The sequence below is a fragment of the Anopheles arabiensis genome, chromosome 3, assembly GCF_016920715.1.
Source record: "Anopheles arabiensis isolate DONGOLA chromosome 3, AaraD3, whole genome shotgun sequence".
Classification (NCBI taxonomy): Eukaryota; Metazoa; Arthropoda; class Insecta; order Diptera; family Culicidae; genus Anopheles; species Anopheles arabiensis.
The window spans coordinates 10,157,282-10,177,155 of NC_053518.1; the positions used below are offsets into that span (position 1 = coordinate 10,157,282).

At 47.7% G+C, this 19,874-nt stretch overlaps 1 protein-coding gene across 2 annotated transcripts in view; it reads left to right on the top strand.

Annotated features, from left to right (window-relative positions):
* LOC120901816 overlaps nucleotides 1–19,874 on the top strand; it is a 67,347-nt gene that overhangs the window by 42,467 nt on the left and 5,006 nt on the right. For both annotated transcript variants that reach the window (XM_040310110.1, XM_040310109.1), the window contains exon 4: nucleotides 9,073–9,624. In XM_040310110.1, coding sequence (XP_040166044.1) covers nucleotides 9,159–9,624 — 466 coding nt within the window. In that variant the 5' untranslated portion in view covers nucleotides 9,073–9,158. The remainder of the gene's footprint in view (nucleotides 1–9,072; nucleotides 9,625–19,874) is intronic.

Genomic DNA, 19,874 nt, shown 5'->3' on the forward strand with positions numbered 1-19,874 from the left:
CCATCTTCAAAAGGGTTAGGGTAATTAGATCTCGTCTGGTAGGATAAGAAACGAGCCACAGTGGACAGAATGGTTTAAGAAGTGGACCGAATGCGTCACGAACAGGATGACACATGTTGCTACACGATCTGTTGAGTGAGTCAGGTGCTTGGTTTCTTTGTTGGAGTTGCAAAATAGCTTTGACGTCAAATTACCAATAGCTGAAATTTGTTCTTGTTCAGCGTCGGACTTGAGCTCGACTCATATCTTCATTTATTTTTTGCTTTTTGAGGGTTTTTTATCTTAAAATTGCCGACGAGGCTCCAATGTATGGAGTTTGCTCATGTTGGAAGTTCTTCAATATTGATTTCAAACAAATTCCGACCGCTTTTGGATGAAGTTGATTGAATAAAATTAATCAATTCTTGCAGGGAATCCGAAATAGGTCATTGATTGTTAATTCTTCCATTTTCAAATTCTATTGTAAGCACCCCGGTGTTGCCCAATTTTACATTCTATTACAACCCTCTGTGCCCTTGAGCACACCTAGGCCTGACTACACCCAGACCTAGCCTTAAAAGAGGTCTGGTCTTCGCTATTGATGGCCACAAAAGCATCACAAACATCCATTACCTTTGGGCACCAGTGTAATGACAAAGCTAATATTGCGTTTCTCTCTCTCTCCCTGAGCCACCAGTTTCAGCGCGCGTTTTGCATGCGGTTCTCTCCCTGAGCCTTCCTTTTCGAGGCTATGAGCTACTTCGGCACCGAGTACCACCGAACCCCATGCATCCCAGCTTGCGGTCTGTCCGGCGAGGATGTTCCCCTAGAATGGGGTCGTTTTGGTACCAACTGAAACCTTCCTTTTCCCCCCTGTGGGGACAAGTAATTGGATAGCAATTTGCCTCCATTTTCTAGCACAAGCATTGAGGAACAAGAAAAATTACAAAAAAAGAAGATCTTAAAACTTCCTCCTTTCCAAGACTGGTGCTGGTGAGAGTGATGTGATTACTTTTCTAATCTTTCAGTCTCATCTTCAATTTTCTCGTTCGGCTTCATCGTACACACCATTTGAAGGGTGCATTGGAAGGCTTTTGTGTTGCTTCTCTTTGCTTCTTTGATTTCTTCAAAAAATGATCGCCCGCGTATTGAACAAAACCGTTTAATGGCTGCTTACGGCGATCATGAGCAGAACAGCCGAGCTCTTCCAAATTTCGTCGTGAAAGGCACGCATCCAACCAACCCAACCTTACTCGGGGCCAACAAATATGTAAACTATTACAACGCCGCCACCGCCGCCGCACTTATGATTGATGCATTTATGCTTCGGGTGAGGCTGCTGCTGCTGCCGTGCATGGAAATTCCACTGCCCATCGCCAGACGCAATAATTACCCCGGTACAAATCATGCGGAGATAAATCGTTTACTGTGGCCACTGTAGTGTGTGTGGATGTGTTTGAGAGTGCGTGGAGGGAAAGGTCAGCTACAATTATGGTGTGCGTGGTGGGACGAAGATGCCACAACCAGCCCCTACAAAACTGTCCCGAAACGAGGCGCGCATATGGTGTGAGCGGACTCGGATGCTTCACGTGGCATTTCGTCAGCTTCTGCAGTTACTAAATCTGTTTTACTGCCTCCGATGCCTTCAGGTGCTCGATGGTCGATGGCCTTAATCGTACTTGGGCAGTCAATCCACGCCGAGTGGACATCGCGTTCAGCGGGGCTGCAGATAATCCTACAGTTTACAGGTTGAAGGTACCCTCGAGATGATACTTTGTTGTGTGGGCAATCTTTATTTGTGGGTTGCTTAGGGTAAGGTTTATCGGTATTTAGAAGCTCATAAACGCTAGCTAGACTAAACCACAGTTAAAAGACGCATTTTATTGAAGAATATGGCAGGTTTATGGGTTCATTTGAATAACTCTATCAGCGTCAATGTCAAAGCAAAAATAAAATACTTCAACATCTCTAATCCACTCTCAAGGATAATCTATTACACAATCAATGTAAAACAACAATGTTTTGTGCAAAATGTAGCCTCTCGTTACGACACCCCGGACACAGTGCCAAAACAATTGAAACAGGCGTTCCTTTTCCCCCTCCGCCTTAATTGTTTTTTAATTCACTGCAACGCATGACGGAACACCGAACATCGCTCATTTTGATGAAAGGAAAAACGAGTGAACATAATACATTCATTAAACGCTTCACAATTTTCACGGGAAGTTTATCATTGACCGTAACGACACCGGCACGCCGTCGCGAAGACGCACCTTTACTTTCATCGTTTTCTCCCGCTTGTTGTCTAATTCAATTTATGGGTGTTAATTGCGATGCTATTTTCCATCCTTGCACCAACCGTTTTCGGTCGGTTGCGTATCAAGTGGGATCAAACACCAGCAACGCAGCGGAGATCATTATCAGACAGACGCGTTTAGTGACGCTTTTCAGCCCTCTTTTCTTCCTTCACATGGATCTATTCTCAACGGTGGCCTGTGAATAACTACGTCAAAGCCGACCTAGAAGCTCGATTGGAATGTTCCACCATCAAGGGGGCATCGGGTAGCGCACGGCTTACGAAAACGTGCATCCCACGATTCGCTGCAAGCAAGATGCAACACAGCCTAACGCTTGAGCCTGTTTGATGAGGACCAATTTTCAAATTACCAAACCGCACGCGCACCTTCCTAATTCCCCGCTCATCCCAACATCAGATGCTGCCCTTCAGATGCTGAGATGTGAGAACGGATCGCTAAGATTCATCGTTGAGCTGCTTCACCGGAGGCGGCCGAACACCGGTAGCAGTAACGACCTGGCGAAGCTGTGCTTTGCCGAAAGAATTCAACAGAAACCCACGGCTGGACGGCACTGGAAGGCATTTTGCTAAAACAATTATTGGCGCCCGCATCCAATCACGTTTTGGGCTCTTCTTTTACGCGCTTCAAACACCTCGACGACGATGAAACATTGTCTACGACAGGTTCCTATGTGATGGTTCTCACCGTATAAGGAAATTCACTGCTACAATGTTCTCTCGATCGTGTTGTAATATTAGAGCTTACCGCTTCTTCTCGCTGAAAGACTGTTAAGGAAATTAACAGCTTTTATGTCCAAGAAGAATGAGCTTCCCAAAAACTGCTGGAACCGTTTTGTTCCCCAGCCTTTCCTAATAGCTTCATAATTGAAATATCAATTTGGAAGTAACCACCGACAGTTTCGCTCAAACCAACTGCTTAACTTGACTTGGCTTTTTTCAGTTTTCCCATCAACTGCTTGAATTGGTTGAAAAAAAAAATGGTCCTAAAGAACCCATCTGCGTACAATTTTGCTTGATAATGCGGGGACAACCAAATTGTTTGGCAATTTATGGTTGCTTAATCGAGACAGCAGGCTCCCGTTCTGCTCGATCGCTTATTCGCCAATTATCACTCCCAAACTGCCTGGTCACTATCGCTCTCTCTCCCTCCATGGTCTCCTCCCAGACAGCAAGGGCCACCATCTGCATTGAGCTTCTTATTTCGGAGCGCGGCTGATTAGCGCGGCCACAGTTCATCTGGCAGACGGCAGTCGCCTCCCGTGCGATAAGCAAAAAGGCAATTAGACTCCGCGAATTATTGCAAACGATCGGCGGACAATTCTACTGTATTGCTACTGAATTGCTTGGCGACGAATGCCGCATCGCCGCAGACATCTTCGAACTTTCCCCCAAGTGGAAGTCAATTAACTTTACCACCATTAACCCTTCTTGCGATTACTGGACTGGCCTTATCAGTGCTTGGCAAAGATCTGCCACTGAAGCTCCAAATGGAGATCGCTTTACCGAATGGCGACACGATCAAGCTGAAGCGATCGTAAAATTGCAATGTTCATTACCGGCTGCTAATGGTCGACTAGAGAACGGGGAGCGAGTGAGCGGACTCATGTACGATGCCGGCCAGAGGCCCATAAACACAAGCCGATGCCAATGAAGAAAATCTAGCTTTCCAAGCGTGTTCAAACGCCAACGAGATCCGATCGGTCGTTTCAATTTCCAATATGCCTCCCTCCCGTGGAGCCAATGGAGCGTACAGATCTCGCCCAGAAATCCTTGGAATGTCTGGGAGGCGTGTGCTTTTTTTTCTTTTTTTCTACTGTCCATTTAATAAACTCCCCGTGGAGACTGCTGCTGCTGCTCGGTTGGCCATCTGGACCCCTGTCCGTTGGCAGCTGGGGCAACCCCGGGGGCAAGGTGATTTCCAAAATCTGCAAACCAGCAATCGGTTCAGTGAACTTCTGGCACAGACGGTTGCACAACTTTGTGTGGCGTGCGCAACTTTGGCACGATAACTTCTCGTCGTTTCACGTCGCTTTGCATCTCTTGTCGTTGGTCAGTTTCTGTTTGCAGTGAAGTTGCTGCACAAAAGCGATTCAATCGCATAATGCCTGCCAATCTAAGCTATGATTGGGAGCGTTGGACCAACCTCTACCCACGGAGTTGCTGGGGGAACTGCTAGGCTGTATTGCAACTTTGAAAATGGAACAGCATGTATTGGAACTGTCTGGAGCGTTTTTTTTACTTTTGTACCCTAATGTGTCTATCAGTGTTGTCAAACTGTTTTGTACTGCACCATACTTTTCTTCCCAAAGCCGTTGACTTCGCTGACTTCTCCTACATATAAACGTCCACGTACTTCAAACGATTAAAATGTTCCCTTCATCGTACGGAGTGTGTGGAGCTGCTGCTGCTGCTGCAGGGCTGATTGTAAATAATATCGCTTTCCACCCAGGCATTAGGCGGTGAAAGGCATTTACTTGAGGGACTTGCATCTATCTGCACCTCGCCACGGACCCAAGCAGGCGAAGGGACCTTATCCCGCAAAAGGTGTTCCGTATCCCACGTGTCGGTGTCAAGTAAAGTTTACTTGTTTTCTCTTTCACCTTCTATCGGCCCGGGCTTGAACTGTACGGTAACTGGTAAAACGTGTTAAAATGTACTGCCAGCGTGCATTGTCCTTTCCGGATATGTTAAAAAGGCGGTCCATTGCTCCTGCTTCACTAAGGCCCTCCTCCATTATGCAATCTGTCCGTTATCCAACGGTAAGTCATCGAAGGAGAGAAAGAAAAAAGAACTTATCACACAGAGCGTCCAGCTCGGAACCGTGTGTCAATCATCTGTTGGGCCGTTTTTTGTTAGAAAATATCCAGCGGAATGTACCAACAACTCTCCTAACAAATAGTGCATACAAATTGAAGCGTGTTTTTACTTTGAAAGATGGTTTATGTTCGTCAAAAAGACAACAAAACCCACGTGTTAGTTTTTATTGTTTTCATCTCATCCGCTGCAGCAAAACTTTAAACATTCTCCACTATCGCTTCGCTGCCGGGCAATCGTTTCACTTTTAACGCAACTGACCGTTTGGAATGTGCCGAAAAGTACACAAAGTCAGTCCGCACAAGCCCCCCGTAGGCTAAGGGTAAGCAAGTGAAAGATAAACCACGGCGTTGGGGAGAGGTTAGAGGCTAGAGAAAGCCATTGATGGTAACCTCACGGAAAAAATGCCATCCAAAACAGTCCCTGTGATACGAGGGAGAGAGAGAAGGTGCACCACCTCTGTGGCCTCATAGGTCTCAGACACGAGTTTATCACTGCGCTGGTCGGAAAATGAAAGCTAACATTGCACGGGTCAACATTTTTCCTTGTTGATTTATCGTTCGTTTCGCTGCCGTTTTGCCAGTATTGCGGTAAAGGCACGTTTCGGGCGGAAATGATTTAGCACGGGCTAATTAATTAATTGCTTAATAAGGCAACAGCCATTCCTTGCCACTTCACGGACCGTAAGCGTTGGTTTGATTTTGCAACAAACCCGTTAAACTGGAACGGTTAGATATTCAAGCAATTTTGCAATTTCACTGCTAATTGAATGGGTTGGTGTTTGTAGGATGGTGGATAAATATTTTGAAGTTCTTTACACCTTGAAAGCCTATTTTCCCTATTACACCCGCAGACTATCGATCTTGATTCACTTAACCAGATCCTAAATTATTACCCTTCTTAATGCCCTTCTTTCCCTTCAAGCTCATCTTCAATTAGCCCACAACAACGATCGCGGCACGATTTATGGCGCTAGCGATATCGCCCCTAATGTGCAAACGCTTTTACTTTGCTAATAAGCAAAAACCGCTCAGCCCCTTTTTATCGCCCGAATGCATCTCGAATGCGCTTAAGCACGGGCGCTTCCTCCGCGACAGCTAAAAAAGGGGGCTTGCAGCGAGCTGTAAAGCGGATTACCTCGCCGAGAACCTCAGAACGATCGATCGATTACCATCCATCAATGCCCGCCCTACGCAATGGCACGCGTGTGGACCGGGCTGGCGCTCGCGGGCCGCCTTAGTCAAATCTGTTCAAAGCAAAGTGCATCTTCCACCAACGCGATCCAGGCTTTCCGGTTTCGTCACTCAGCCTCACGGCAAGAATAGGCTTCAGATCACGCTCTAACGTGCCTAAACAAGTTTGCTGGCTTGAAAGAAAACGCTTACTGCGCGCCCAAGAAGTGTTTCGAACAACCGTACGAGCCGTTAAGATCGCTTCTGATGTTTCGTGCTGCGTAATCCGAGTCATTTCCGGTGGTTTTCTAACGTTCGAAGCCACCTCGTACGGTGCTTGTTGATTCCTCCCAAAAAGCGCCTGCGTTGAAGATATTCGATGCTGTCTTCCTCTGCTAAATGAGGCTCAACGACTATCAAATAAATTTTTATGGCACGAACGAAACATCCTGTGTGTGTGTTGCGAAAAACTTGTTCTGGCGCGTGTTAAACATTTGCCTCGCCCGGCGCTCCGTTGACAGGCTCACTCGATCATCCTCAGCCTTTTTGCGGCTTGTCAACCGGTGCAGCGCGGTCAACTACCGCGCCTCGCGATGAAGCCTTAATCCGTTTATTTTGGTGTCTCAGGTGTCGGACAATCCTCTTCGAACACAACACTCTCCGGACGGTGAAAGAACCCCACGGCCAAACCCTTTGCGCTTAATGCTGCTTTTAGCGCGCCGAGCCGAGCGGTGGTACAAGTGTCTACAGTATCTCCACGTCCCCGTGTTTCCGTCCTTACGATCGATCCTGCCGATAGTTGGTGTAGCGATTATTTATGGGTACTATTTCAGCGGTTGATTAATAAACCGCATTACTTTATGGGTGTCTTTCCTTGGTGCAGCGTACATTTTTTGTTCTGCTTAACACTCTCATCCAGCTTTCGGTCACGGTCGATGGTGAATCATGCAAAAACAAAAGCAAATGTACACCCGCCATGTCCACGTTGCGGTGGATTCTTCATTAAAATTCTCGCACCAGATCCCGGACGGCAGATAAACTGGCTGTTCTTTTGCGGCATTTCCCCCAAGGGGCCGCGCGTTTTGCGCGTGGGCGACAGTGTGAAAGGACATTGCCACCACGGTGCAATAAATCTCGGCACCGTGCGGCAAACAAACCCATTAGACCCCGAATACCTTCCCTTTGGAGCGTGGTGAAGGTCCAGGATGATCAGAATAATTGAAGCCACAGTTCGACGCCTGTCAGCAGCGAGAGATCGATGTGGTCAAGGCGTCCAGGCACCGTCAGACGATCGCTCATCTTCCCGTACACTGGTTAGCCAGATTGTTGGGTATGATATAAAACCGAAACGTTTTAATTGGCACGTACGGGAAGTGCTTTTCGGGTTGTTTTATGCTTTATCTTGATCGTGTTGGTGTAAGTTCAGAAAAAAGACTTTAAAACACGAGTCAATATAGAGTAGAAAAGAGCCAATATAGAAAGTCAATGCAGTTGCACATTTTCGTTGAGGTTCTAGAGCTTTATATATTGTATGACATGTCTTTTAGGTCCATTTTACACAAGAACCATCGCGAATTCTCCATGCCCATTTCAATACATTCCCGATCGTCTCCAACCTCTTCAGACGACCTTACAGAAACACGCATACGAAGATCCCAGCGATATCTTGCACCCGCCGTAGCCTTAACGACCTCTCATTAATTAACCTAAAGCCGTTACCGTACCATCTCAAGCTAATTGTACTAAATGGTGCAACTGCGTTTCGCACACCTTCCCGCCTAAACCCCCATCTCCTACCTCCGCCACATCATCCCGTTCTCCAAAATGACAGTTGCAACAATAAATCACCACCTGCTGCAACTTGATCAACCCCTTTGCTGACACTGATGACTGACCCGCCGCCCCGTCCAACGCGCACTAATGGCGCACCGTAAAGTCGGCGCGCGGTGTTTATTACTGCACTGCGCCACTGCCAATTGCGTACCGAACGGCTAGAAATCCTCACCTACCAACACCATTATGTTGACATTCGAGCTGGAACTGTAGAATTCCCGTGATGATTTCCCCCGTTTGTTGCTCTGCTGTGGCAGAGACATAAATCCAATCCAAACGGATAGGCTCTCCCGGGGTCTTCTTTGCTGCAATGGCTCCGGTGCGCGCTCAGGTGCGCAGCTTAGTTCACCGCGCCACGCCACTTTTTGCGTTGGCTACTTCGATGTTTGGTCTTTGTTCTTTCTCATAACAGGAGCTTGAATGAGTACAAACATTCAGAATTGCTTAGTACGACACATTTTGCCTGCTTGTTGATGCGATTTGGCATGAATGCGTCACACATTGGAGCGGTTGAGTTTGGAGCAACAAGAATAGCAGAAAGTCCATTCCCCGTTGAGTACGCGCGTGCACTCTTTGGACATTGGAGCAACACAATTACTGGACGGATTCATCCTCAGGGCATTTCAAAGAGCTCCCCGCTCGAAGGATGCGTGTTTGCCTGTGTTCCGCGTGCCATTACCAGGTGCAGCTACCTGTTGAAGACGGACAAGGCAGACAAGAAAGGATTTCTCCAGCAGTGCGCTCTGCGCTATGCAATGCCCATAGGATGCAAGTTATGTCGCAGTGTAATGATCCCTTAAAGATACACTTTTTATTGTGCCTATAAAGATGAATTCAATTAAGCTCGAGCGGGCAAAACGGCGAAACATTTTCATTTCCATCCTTCTGCTCCTCCTTGTACCACCTTTTTTTTCCTTCTAAACGTTCGTTTTCTTTCTCTCCCCTCTTCTTGCGCAGAGTTTATCGACCGGCCGCCGCCGCAACGCAAACGACAAACACTTAACCCCCCCCGGACCCGATGCGATAATTGGCCCGGCACCACGATGAGATGGTTTAAACGATCGACCGAGTCGCCGAAACTGCTCAGCCTGTCCCCGCTGCGACACTCCGAGTCCGGGAATGTGTACGGCGGTAATGAACCACCGTACGCCGGGCTGGCTGCACACGATCACGCCCGGACAACGATCCGGCGGCGCAGTGCGGGCGATGGCGGTGGACTGTTTGGGATGAATCCGGCCGGTGGTGGTGGTGATGGTGAAGGACACGAGGAGCCACTGTCAGTGCCGGCGGGCCTGTCCAACTCTCCGTCCAGCTCGTCCACTACGTCCGGTTCGTCCAGTTCGAGCGTATCCTCACCGTCGTCCACCTCCAACTCGTCCAGCTCGTGCACCACGAGCAGTTCGCCGTTTTCCTACACCAGTGACAGCAAGGGTAGCAGCGTCAGCAGTACCGGTACGCACAAGATCCTACAGTCCGGAACCGCCACCATACCCAGGAAGTCCCGTATAGGTAAGTCTCCCGCAAACCTTTTAACCCTGCAAAAATCCTGCCCGGAAAGTGAGATTCGAACAGGAAGTGAACCATTTCGGAGGTGCCCAAAAAATCAACCTGTTTGGTTCGTTGACAGCTTAACGATCGGAAACGGATCGCGTTTGCACTGGAGATCACACCGAAGTTGCGCTTTGAAGCGTGCTGCCCGTTTCGCACGCAAATGCTCGGGAATGCCTACAGGGTTTCGGGCAAGAGTGCACAGTGAATGGGTTGAAATCGTTCCAAAGTCCAAAGCGTCCGGACCACATTCAACAGCTGTGTTTGGTTTTGGGGATGTTCGTGTGCGGATTAAGAGCACGCCATCTCGGATCTCGGTGTCTTCTAAGCACACACGCCGTGCGCTGGATTGAGGAAGAACGCAATCTGCTTCTGCGTCCGGCGTCCGCGATCGTTTCGAAATTGGTTTCTTCCAGGGCAAGATCATTCCACTCACTTGAGGGGTTTTGTTTTTTGCTCAATTTAGCGCACTTTCAAACTTCTTCCGTGCAATTCAAACGCCTCGGGAGACTTTGTTACTTTGCACAACGTACTCCGTTCGGTTTCTTTTTCTCAAGTTCTTGTTCTCATTAAACCACCGATGCTGCCCCCGTACAAACCCTAAAAATAGACCTTGCGGACCTTTCTGCTGGTCGCTAATTGTTACGTTACGGCGTGGTGCGGCTTATCGCCGTGTGGTCGCTCCCGTACAATTGCCCCATTGCTCCCTGAAGAATGGCACCCATGATCATCCTAATGACCTCCCGCTGTGGATCGCCCGCGGCGGGAGTGTAGTAGCATCTGTAAAACGCCCCAGCCCCAGCAACATATTTCATCGTTAATCTTCTGCACAAGCGCGTGTGTCCACGTGTGACACATGACTTGGGTGCTGGATTCGCTTCCGAAACCGATGAACTTGTTCACTTAATTGCCTTCGCCTTGGCGATATTGATATGTGGTGTGTAGTGAGCGCGCGTTTGCCCGTGTATTGCCGTAGGAAGATCATCGGCGTTTTGTTGCTCCAACTCCAACTCCCGTGTGGGCTGCTTCGGAAGATGTTCTGCATAGTGATTTGGGTGAACGAGCCCAGAACGAGATATACCTCCCACGATTCGTTACCGTTGTCTAGGTGTGTCATATCTCGATCGTTGCTGTGGTGTCGAATAAAAATCACATAAAATACTCATATTTATAATGAACCTGCGCAGCAAAGTGCTGGCTTCTTGAAGAACGCCAGTTATGAGTTATGAGACACCCGTTGAATGTTGACGCAATAGGGAATGCTTGAACATCTCGTGGAAGCGTGTGCGTGTTCCCTTCGATAGAAAAAGGGGCATCTCGATCAATATTGAAGATAATTGGCTTCCCGAAAAGTGTGCTCCAAATTAGTACCAGGTCACAGAATGTGTGAAATAGAGAAATCAAACTCCACACTTCCACGCTCCAAAGAAAAAGTGGAACAGGAACTGCAGCGAATCGGAGCACCGGCGGGAAGAATGATGAACTTCATAAATCACACCATGATGTGAATGCACCGACCGGGATCTTGGAACCCGAGGTGTGCTGTACTTGCAGGTGAAACTACACCGTAGACCGTACGGGACAGCAAAAAGCCCCCAAGCACTGGTCATTGTCATTGTCATGCAAGATTGGACCCCGTTTTGGGTTTCACGGAGTGTGCATATTTTACCACCCAAACACGCACACATGGAAGACAAGTGGTAGTACTACAGAAGGGAAAGGTACAAATGGTGAGGGAGAAAAAGAAGCGAATTCAAAACAAAGCGACCAACAATCGCCCTAGTTAATGGGTGTTTTTGTTTGCTTCTGTTCGGTGCTGTGACATGTCCCACCGGTCACTGGGCCACATGTTTTTCGAGAAGTCGGCTACAGAGCAGAAAGTTGGTGTACGAATATTTGGAGTGATTTTTTGCGGTTTTCTGGGGTGTTTGAAAAGATGTTCTGAAATTGTGGACATCATTCGCAGTAACATCAGATGTTGGGGACATTGTGGAAATAAAAGTGTCTTGAGAACAAGAGGAACACTCAGAGCACCCTGCAGACATGGCTGGAATTCCAGGAACAACTTCAATATTGCAACGAACATGAACACGGTAACACAGATGTTGCAGGTTTTTTTTTTTCAAGACATGCAATTAATCCCATCTGTCATGTTGCACGCTTCCACAGTCCGGCACTCCGGGCAGTTCCGCAATGTCCGAGTAATTTATTCCTCCAAAATCTGAACTGGATTTCTTTGGGGGACTATTAATATACATCCAGAATGCAACGGTACGGCTTTTCACCTTAAGCCGTCTGATGATGATGATGGCAATGATGATGTAATTTCATTCCGATGCTGCAACCAATAAGTCTTTGATAGGCGGCCTTTACTCAAGCACCTTCCGATAAGCTCATCCGAAATGCGGTGGAAATGGAAATGAGTTATTTAGTAATCGGTGGATGAATGGATGAATCGGTGGCCTTAAATTAAGGTTTTTTTTGTTGTTCATGTTTCCCTTCCAGTTTGGGGAAATGGTTTTGGAAATCTGTATCAGCAGGGAACACTTGACCCCACTTTGGGGATTGAAGCTGGCCGCAAATTATAGACCGTTTCTCTGTGGTGAGCAGAAGTGCACTGGAAATGGTTTAACCTTATTAATTCAATTTGCTCACCCACCCAATTCAGTGCTGCAAACCTGTTGGGGGTGTGTGTGTATTGCACGATTCCACGACCGCCCATTAACCTACTGAACCGTGTCCGCTTGGATTGGAACCGCGAGCACAAGCCCAACCCAGCCTCTGCTCTAGAAATTCGACAGGAAAGTGTAAAATACTTCCTCCCCAAGTAGCTTCTACTTTCCTCCGCTCTCCAGAGACTGTGATAAGTGATTTTCATCCCGGCTGTAAGGAAGTACTTACCTTCCCTCTAACGCCCATGATCTTTGCTCTCCTCCCTCCCGCCAGCTCGCTCACCAGCTGTGTGATCTCAATCCCGCTGAATGCACTCGGCGAAATTGATCGGTTGACCCCGTGCCAACCACGGGGAGGGGTGAAATCTTGCAACCTTGCGTGGAAAATTGGTTCCAATTCGAACGTTTTGCCAGATTATCCCGACTCTTGTAACTATTGCTGCTGTAGTAATTGAAATTGCAGGAGGAGCACGTACAAACCATCCAAACCCTTCCGGCACGGTTCGGTGTTCATGTACACGGACGGACGTGCCTCACTGATTGGCACAGTCCAAGAAATCCGTTTGTTTTCCAAAAAAAACCCTCCCGACCAACGATGGGCGTGGGCGCTGTAAAGCAACGGAAACGGAATGTTCGGTTCCTGTTGGAAGCATTCCCGAAGGGGACCATGGGTCGCTTTCTAGAAGGGCCCCGTTTTGAAAGAAAATAAGCCGCAGCGAATGTTTGCTGTAGGCAAAGGGGAAGTACTAAGGAAGTACTGCCGCCCCGAACTGGGTCAGACATAGGTCGTAATGACCCGATCAAACCGAGCCGAGATTTTGTGTAACTACTCTCTCCCTCTGTGTGTGTATGTAGGTGGAACGAGGTTGGTACATTCTTGTGCCACCGATTCGACTCGGAAGTACTCCGGGTGAGGAGCGTGAGGAGAAAGAACGATCGCGTAATGATGATGATGACCGACCCTTAGATGTGTGTCCACAGCTCCAGGTAGGCACGTGTGGGGCTTGCTCCAAGTTCCGTTGCAGTTCCGTTGCAGCGGTCGTTTTGTTTTGCAGGTTAACATCCCGCTCCGGCCATGAAAGGGTTGTAACACGATAAGTGCTTTAATTAGAGAAGTCTAGGCACTAGGTAGCGGCATGTACTGGCCCCGCGTGGTGTATCTCGATGTAGAGAGCTCGATGAGCTTGATCCCATGATTCATCTATTAATTCACCACCGGAGCTTGAATTGATCCGTTAACGAGCGATAATTGTGCGGTTAGGTGCGCGGTATCCAAAACTAATTCCATCCACGGTCCGTTTCTTAACCCGAGAGTGCAAGATCTCAATTCAGTTGTTAGGTTTCAGGTGTACAATTATGTTTCTCTCACAGCAAAAAAGACCCCATATTTCACACAGAACCGTCAAATTAGACAAGCGAAGCTCAAACGTTCAAGAACTGAACGTTACGCCGGTTCGCAAGCAAATCATCTCGGCGCTTTATTTCGCGATCGTTTTGTTCGGTTGCGCAAAAACCTGCGCCTGCCTCCCAAACCCATCTCGCACGGACGCCACTTTTGGGATGTTGAACGCGCTCATAATCCGTTGCCTCGTTTGCCTAATCGTACGTACGGCGTCGTACGTAAAAGGGTAATCATAATCATTAGTGCAACAGCAACAGACCACCGCGAGCAAGGATGCACCGGCGTGATGAATTCCTGCACGTTTTCGGCTTGTTTGCCGGTGTCCAGTCACCTTGGTGCTGGAGGTGACCGTACCCGGATCGTGCCGCTCATGTGCAGAATGCAAATTGGGTGGGAAGGAAGCTACAATAATGGTTTGCCGTTCGCTTGCCGCTGTGGTAGTGGGATGGCTAAAAAAAGACGCTGCTTTATGCCATATGGTGATTAGTGTCCGCACGGATTGCAAAACATTGAAGTGATGCGATTCCATACGAGAACGCGATCTCAATCAATCGAAGACATGGTGCGGCTTCTACTCCACTTCAGCTACATAAAAGCACATTTCCTGCAGCATAAGAGCAGCGACGCTACGATGGCGCCTCTTTGCTTGCGCCGGATGCTACTGGAATAAATATAAATATCCCCAGCAGTTGACATACCACACGATCGTAGCAGCAGTGCAGTTTCCCAGAACAGCCGCATTGCAAGGGGAATAAAAATAAGAACCCACCGCTTCATTTCCTGTCGTAATTCGTTTGCGTTTCCACACTACGCAGATGCTAATAACTCACGTGCTCGTCGCACGTCGATGTCAGCGTCAGACTCGAGACGATCGCGTAAACCTACTTTACTGACGAAGATCGCAAGTTCTTGCGAAGACATTCTTTCCAGTGCTGTTGCTGCAAGACACATACGACGACCAGTAAAGGCCGATCGTTTGCGATCGTTATTTTATTAGAGACCGAGCGATTAGAGTTGATCTCATGGATTTTCCGGTTCGCCAGAGCTGGATGCGATGGACATAAGGCATACAATGTTTTGATGTGCGATTTCAAGAGATGCTGCAATGACCGTACCTTGCCCGGGTGACACGATCGCGCATCTGTTGGGTATGCGCTGGACCGGTCCGGTAATTACGGCGATCGTTTCTAGTCGCTCGAAATATCAATTGCATTGCTCACGACTGGTGATGACAGTTGTGGTGACTGCACCTGTTCTAGATCTGGTCGTGATCGTGACGGCGGGAATAGGACGAGTGGTGCAAAAATCTGGTAATAATTTCTCTAATTGGAGCAATTTTGTTTCAGTAATCGGTTCAGATGTAGCTGGAATATCTGGAAGAATCCCGGTTTTGTTGTGGAATATCCAGGAGAGAGGTACTGATGGTGCGATGGTGGTTTTGTTCTTCAATTATAACTGTAGAAACTGCTGGAGGACGCTCTTTGAGGACATATCACAATAATTGCTTGACTTTATGCCTTTATACCTCTTCGAGGGCACAAGAAGACTTGTTCAGTAGAGATCGAGAAGACTATGACACCTGGGATCATCTGGATCTCAAGAAATCTTCATCATCCTGTTCTTCAGGTGTATCTTATCGACATGAATACGTTCCTATATGACACATCTGTCGCAGAGAAGTAGCAATAGCATTGTGTTATTATACTTCTTCCAATCCTATAATGCCCCTTTAAACTCATGCTCGATTTGGAGGTGTCCATATATTTAAAACATTAAAGCCACTCATATTCCCCCTCACCAAAACGACGGTATAAAACCCGCTCAGACGGGCGCAAATTAACGCTTGATGGACAATAAAGCAAGGCAATAAATTATTTCATTCCTTCCGTCCGCAAACAAAAAGCACACGTTTGTTTGACGACCACGATGTTTGGACATTTCGCGTCATGCTTAGAAATGGTTCGGAAGACTTACCATGTCCACCTACACGCCGCTTGCGACGGAAAGGAAAGAAAAACATAAATCCCACCCATTTGCAGCGAAATGCGATTCTTTTCGAGCTCTTTTACATGACAAAGCAGCACCTGGAGTGTTTGGAGGGATTTGTCTAGAATAACCAGTTGAATAATGTCCACTCCATGACGGGGGTTTCGTGCGGACGAGATCCATCCCCCTGTGTAACCTGTGTCGCATGTACAGTGGCTCGCAGCTACTAAAAACCTGTCGGCCATTAATTAATCTTCGCGTCCAATAGCTTCACCCCGACAAGTGTCCGCAACGAGGGTTGGAACGATTCCCGGTGAGACAAATTTCGTGCCAAATCGCACACACAGACACTTTTTGCTAATATGTGCTCATTTGCCATTAATCATAACGCCTCGCCGTAGGTTGTGTACCGATCCCACCAGTGTCACTGACCGCGGGAAGACACCGTGCGCGCACGTGAATTAAATGTGTTACAAACTAGACGTGCGCTTCGGGCTCAAAATAGATCAAACCCGCCATTGGCGGTACGCAATCGTTATTCGTCATGCTTCCACTGCACATTGGACACGGAGCATATCCCCCCACAAGTAAGCATACTAAACTGAGTGTACTGACTAATCACAACGCTCCAGTGAGATTTCGGCGAATTCGGTGCGGGATTCCCGTCCTCGATATCTCGACACGGTTATCCCGGTTTCTTCGATTCTTTCTCTCTCTCTCTCTCTCTTGCTCTCTCCCGAGCATCGTCATTACATAATGCGAGACACGATGACCTCTAAAAAATTCAGGCACAGATCGCCACAGCAGCAGCAGCAGCCCAGCAGCAAAGGCATGCAAAAACGGCCGAAAGTCGCACGATCGCACGAGATGCGCAAAAAAGGGGAACGATGACGCTCGATGATCATCATGATGATGCGAAAACAAGTTTTTATGCTGCCGAAGAAATGCCGGCGGGTCAATTTCTTCGGTGTAGGTCGGTCGGAGGCTGTTGAGGGTTCGGCGTTTTTCGTTGTTGTTGTTGCTCCTTTTGTTGATCGTGTTTTTATGCTCCTTGCGTCACGTTTCACATTATCGCATCGCCGATAATCAGAGGGCGGCCAAAAAGGCGGCATGGCCGCGCGCATGTTCCATGTGTTTGCCCCTCTTCGCAAAATGGTTTTATTTCTTATTTTGTCTGATCATCAGGGAATGAAATAAGGGCTTGAAGGGAATTGGTTCCCGGTAGTATGGAAAGAGAAGGGTTCGGTTTTGAATGATTATGTTTGGTTGCTCAACAATATCTTGAACATTTTAATAAATTAAAATCCTTAAGGAAATTTTATAATAATTTATAACACGATTTTTTTTTTATTAAAATGGTAGAAAGTTTGAACATGCAATTAAATGAGTCATCATGCCTTTTTGTCCTAGCGAGAACCCCTGCACATCATGCTCTCTCTCTCCCCGAGAAGCACGAAGTCAATTTCAATCATAATATTGCAAAAATATCGTTCGATTGCAGTTTCATCTCGATTCATCTTCGGCCTGTCCGGCGGGAAGTGGATTTTTCTTTCAACTGCAAATACCAGCCCCACAGCACGGAACCTGTTTCATCAGCCCCTCTATCGCCCGACATTACATCTGGCGGCTAGTGAGGGTTCCTCGTGTTAAGGAAGGAAGAAGCGAAAAAAAAAACGTTGGCCACATGTCGGGCGTGGCATTTACTTTCGCTTTTAAATGTTAACCGCCAAGACAGGGCAATACTTTCCAAGACATTCGTGGTACGTCTAGTACGCTGAAGATGCCAAGCGGCCGTTGTGTCGTTCAAAAAGGGAGCACGAAGAATCGCCACAAGAATCGACCCCAGTCGAGTGACATAAAAATGAAATCGATATGTCCTCGAAGCAACTCCCACAGAGCGCACAGCCACACGCAAAGAAGCTACGATGCAGTGAATCGAAGTGATCGAATTGTCCGTACTCCCCACGATCGATTAATCGGGCAGCCATTACGTGATCTCGAGCGTGGGCGTCCTAGTACGTCCTTCCCCGAAGGCAATCTCCTGCCCGACCCGCGGCGGGAACTCCTTTTACTTTTCTTTCCTATCTTACCGGGGCACAACGCGACCGGAAGGTCAGCACGCGACGACGCATAGGTTCGTCGCTTGAGCCTCTCAATCCAACTTCCCCGTTTATTGCACCTGGCTGCAGGGCAGTGGTTCCGAACTTCCCACCCCTTTTCTTCCCAACACAACAACTTTTGATTTTATTTTGTTCACCCTCGTGTGTGACGCGATCGAGCCATTTCCCTTTCACCAAACGGGGGCTGATCGCGGTACGACCCACCCAACTGTGGCAGTGGCGGTAGCCTGCAATTGTGTAGGGATTTATACGGCTGCCGCCTTCTCCATTTCCTTTCTATCGCTGTTTATTGATTTAGATGGAAGCTCGAATACCACCACCGCCCCCTCCCCTGGGACACGCGATATTGCGAATGGGAGAGATAATTAATTTATTAAATGAATTGGCCAATGTTTTTGCTTTTCTTTTCTGTGCGACCATTTTACTACCCACCCACCCAGGGGTTGAAGTGGGGCTTTTCGGCATGACCTTGCATCTTTTTGCAAGCAGTTCTGTTTTTTTTTGTTGTTGTCCTCTGTACGATTATGGCGCAGATTTGTTGTGATCTGTTTTATAACATAGCGAGTCACTGTTGTCGATGGAGATTGCAGTTGTTTGTGGCGAATGCGCCGGTTCGCTGCCTGTGTACAACACGATGTTCCGTGTGAGCGAATCGAAATTCACAAGGGAAGTACATTAATATTTATAATATTTTCACTTTCACCCAAACTTCGTAACACACTTGTGAGCGTGTGTGTTTGTTTGGTGGAATTTTTGCAACGTTTTTTTCCAGTTAGTCAAAAGAAAGTGATCGATCTGAGCGCAGTTTCCGCTCAGTTTGTGGCGCAGTGAAGCGTTGTTTGAGCTTCGATTTCGATGAAGATGAAGATCAAAGCAAAAATATAACTCATTAACGCATATTAGCGACACTATCATCAAAAGAAGCCATCAAACAGAGTCTTTTTGTGTCCCTATCACACTTACAACCATAGAAACATTACAACCACAAATTCTAATGACCTTCTTGACCCGAATTTCCGGACGACACGCTCTCATTTCCAAAGTTCTGGACCATCTGGACAGCACAGTACCCACAAAAAAGGGCTCTTATCTCACGGCCCAACACGTGCGCACCACCAGTTGCGCATCCGAGGAGGCCGTTTTGACAGAACTCTTTCTATGCCACTGCGCCAACATGTTCCTCGCCTCTGCGCTTGGTGTCAGCCATACAGTCTACACCGAGCACCGAGAAAGCCATATGTGTGTGTGCGTAATAAAGTGGTCACGTTCCACGTTCTTAGCTGCCGTCCATTTCTGTTTGATTTCTAACGACACTCTAATCGGAAACGGTGTCACCCACGTGGGGCATGGCCGCTTAGTTCCATAGTCTGCAACAGCAAACAGCAACGAACGAATGAGCAAACGACAGACAGCCAGCAGAAGAAGAAGAAGAAGAAAGAAAATCGCACGCCCTACAGTTGCGCACCTGTACTTGCACTTCACACTTGTTTGCCTGTGGCAAACGCGTCGATCAGATGAGGACTGGGGCCTGGCTTTCGAAACTTCGGCGCGAACGATCGGTGTTTGTCAGTCAACTTGCAAAGTAGGCAAAATGTGTGTAAAAGCCACTGTCATTTCATTTCGTTTTTTTTGTCGTCATATACCCTCCAGAGAGCGGTCTTAGCGCAAGCGAGAAGTGCGCAAGCGAACACGCGAGCCAGCAGCAGCTGTTAATTGATCGAGCCATGGATATTTATGTTAATTTATTGTTGTCGTTGACTCTCCAACCGTGGGCCTTTTTTTTGCCTCTTTTCGGTCTTACCTGTCTGTACGATGACTGTGGAATAGTAAACTACCTACCTCCACCTACCTTCGTCACCACCAACTGTGGGTCATGCGCGGGGAACTTCACGGTATTGACATGACGTTGCAGACCGATAGATCACCACCAAACAGGGGGCCCCGTGAAGAGACAAATATGATCACATTTACCTTTACCACTCAATGGGGAGAATATTAAACACGGCACCAGGAATGTGTTGTCTATTGCAT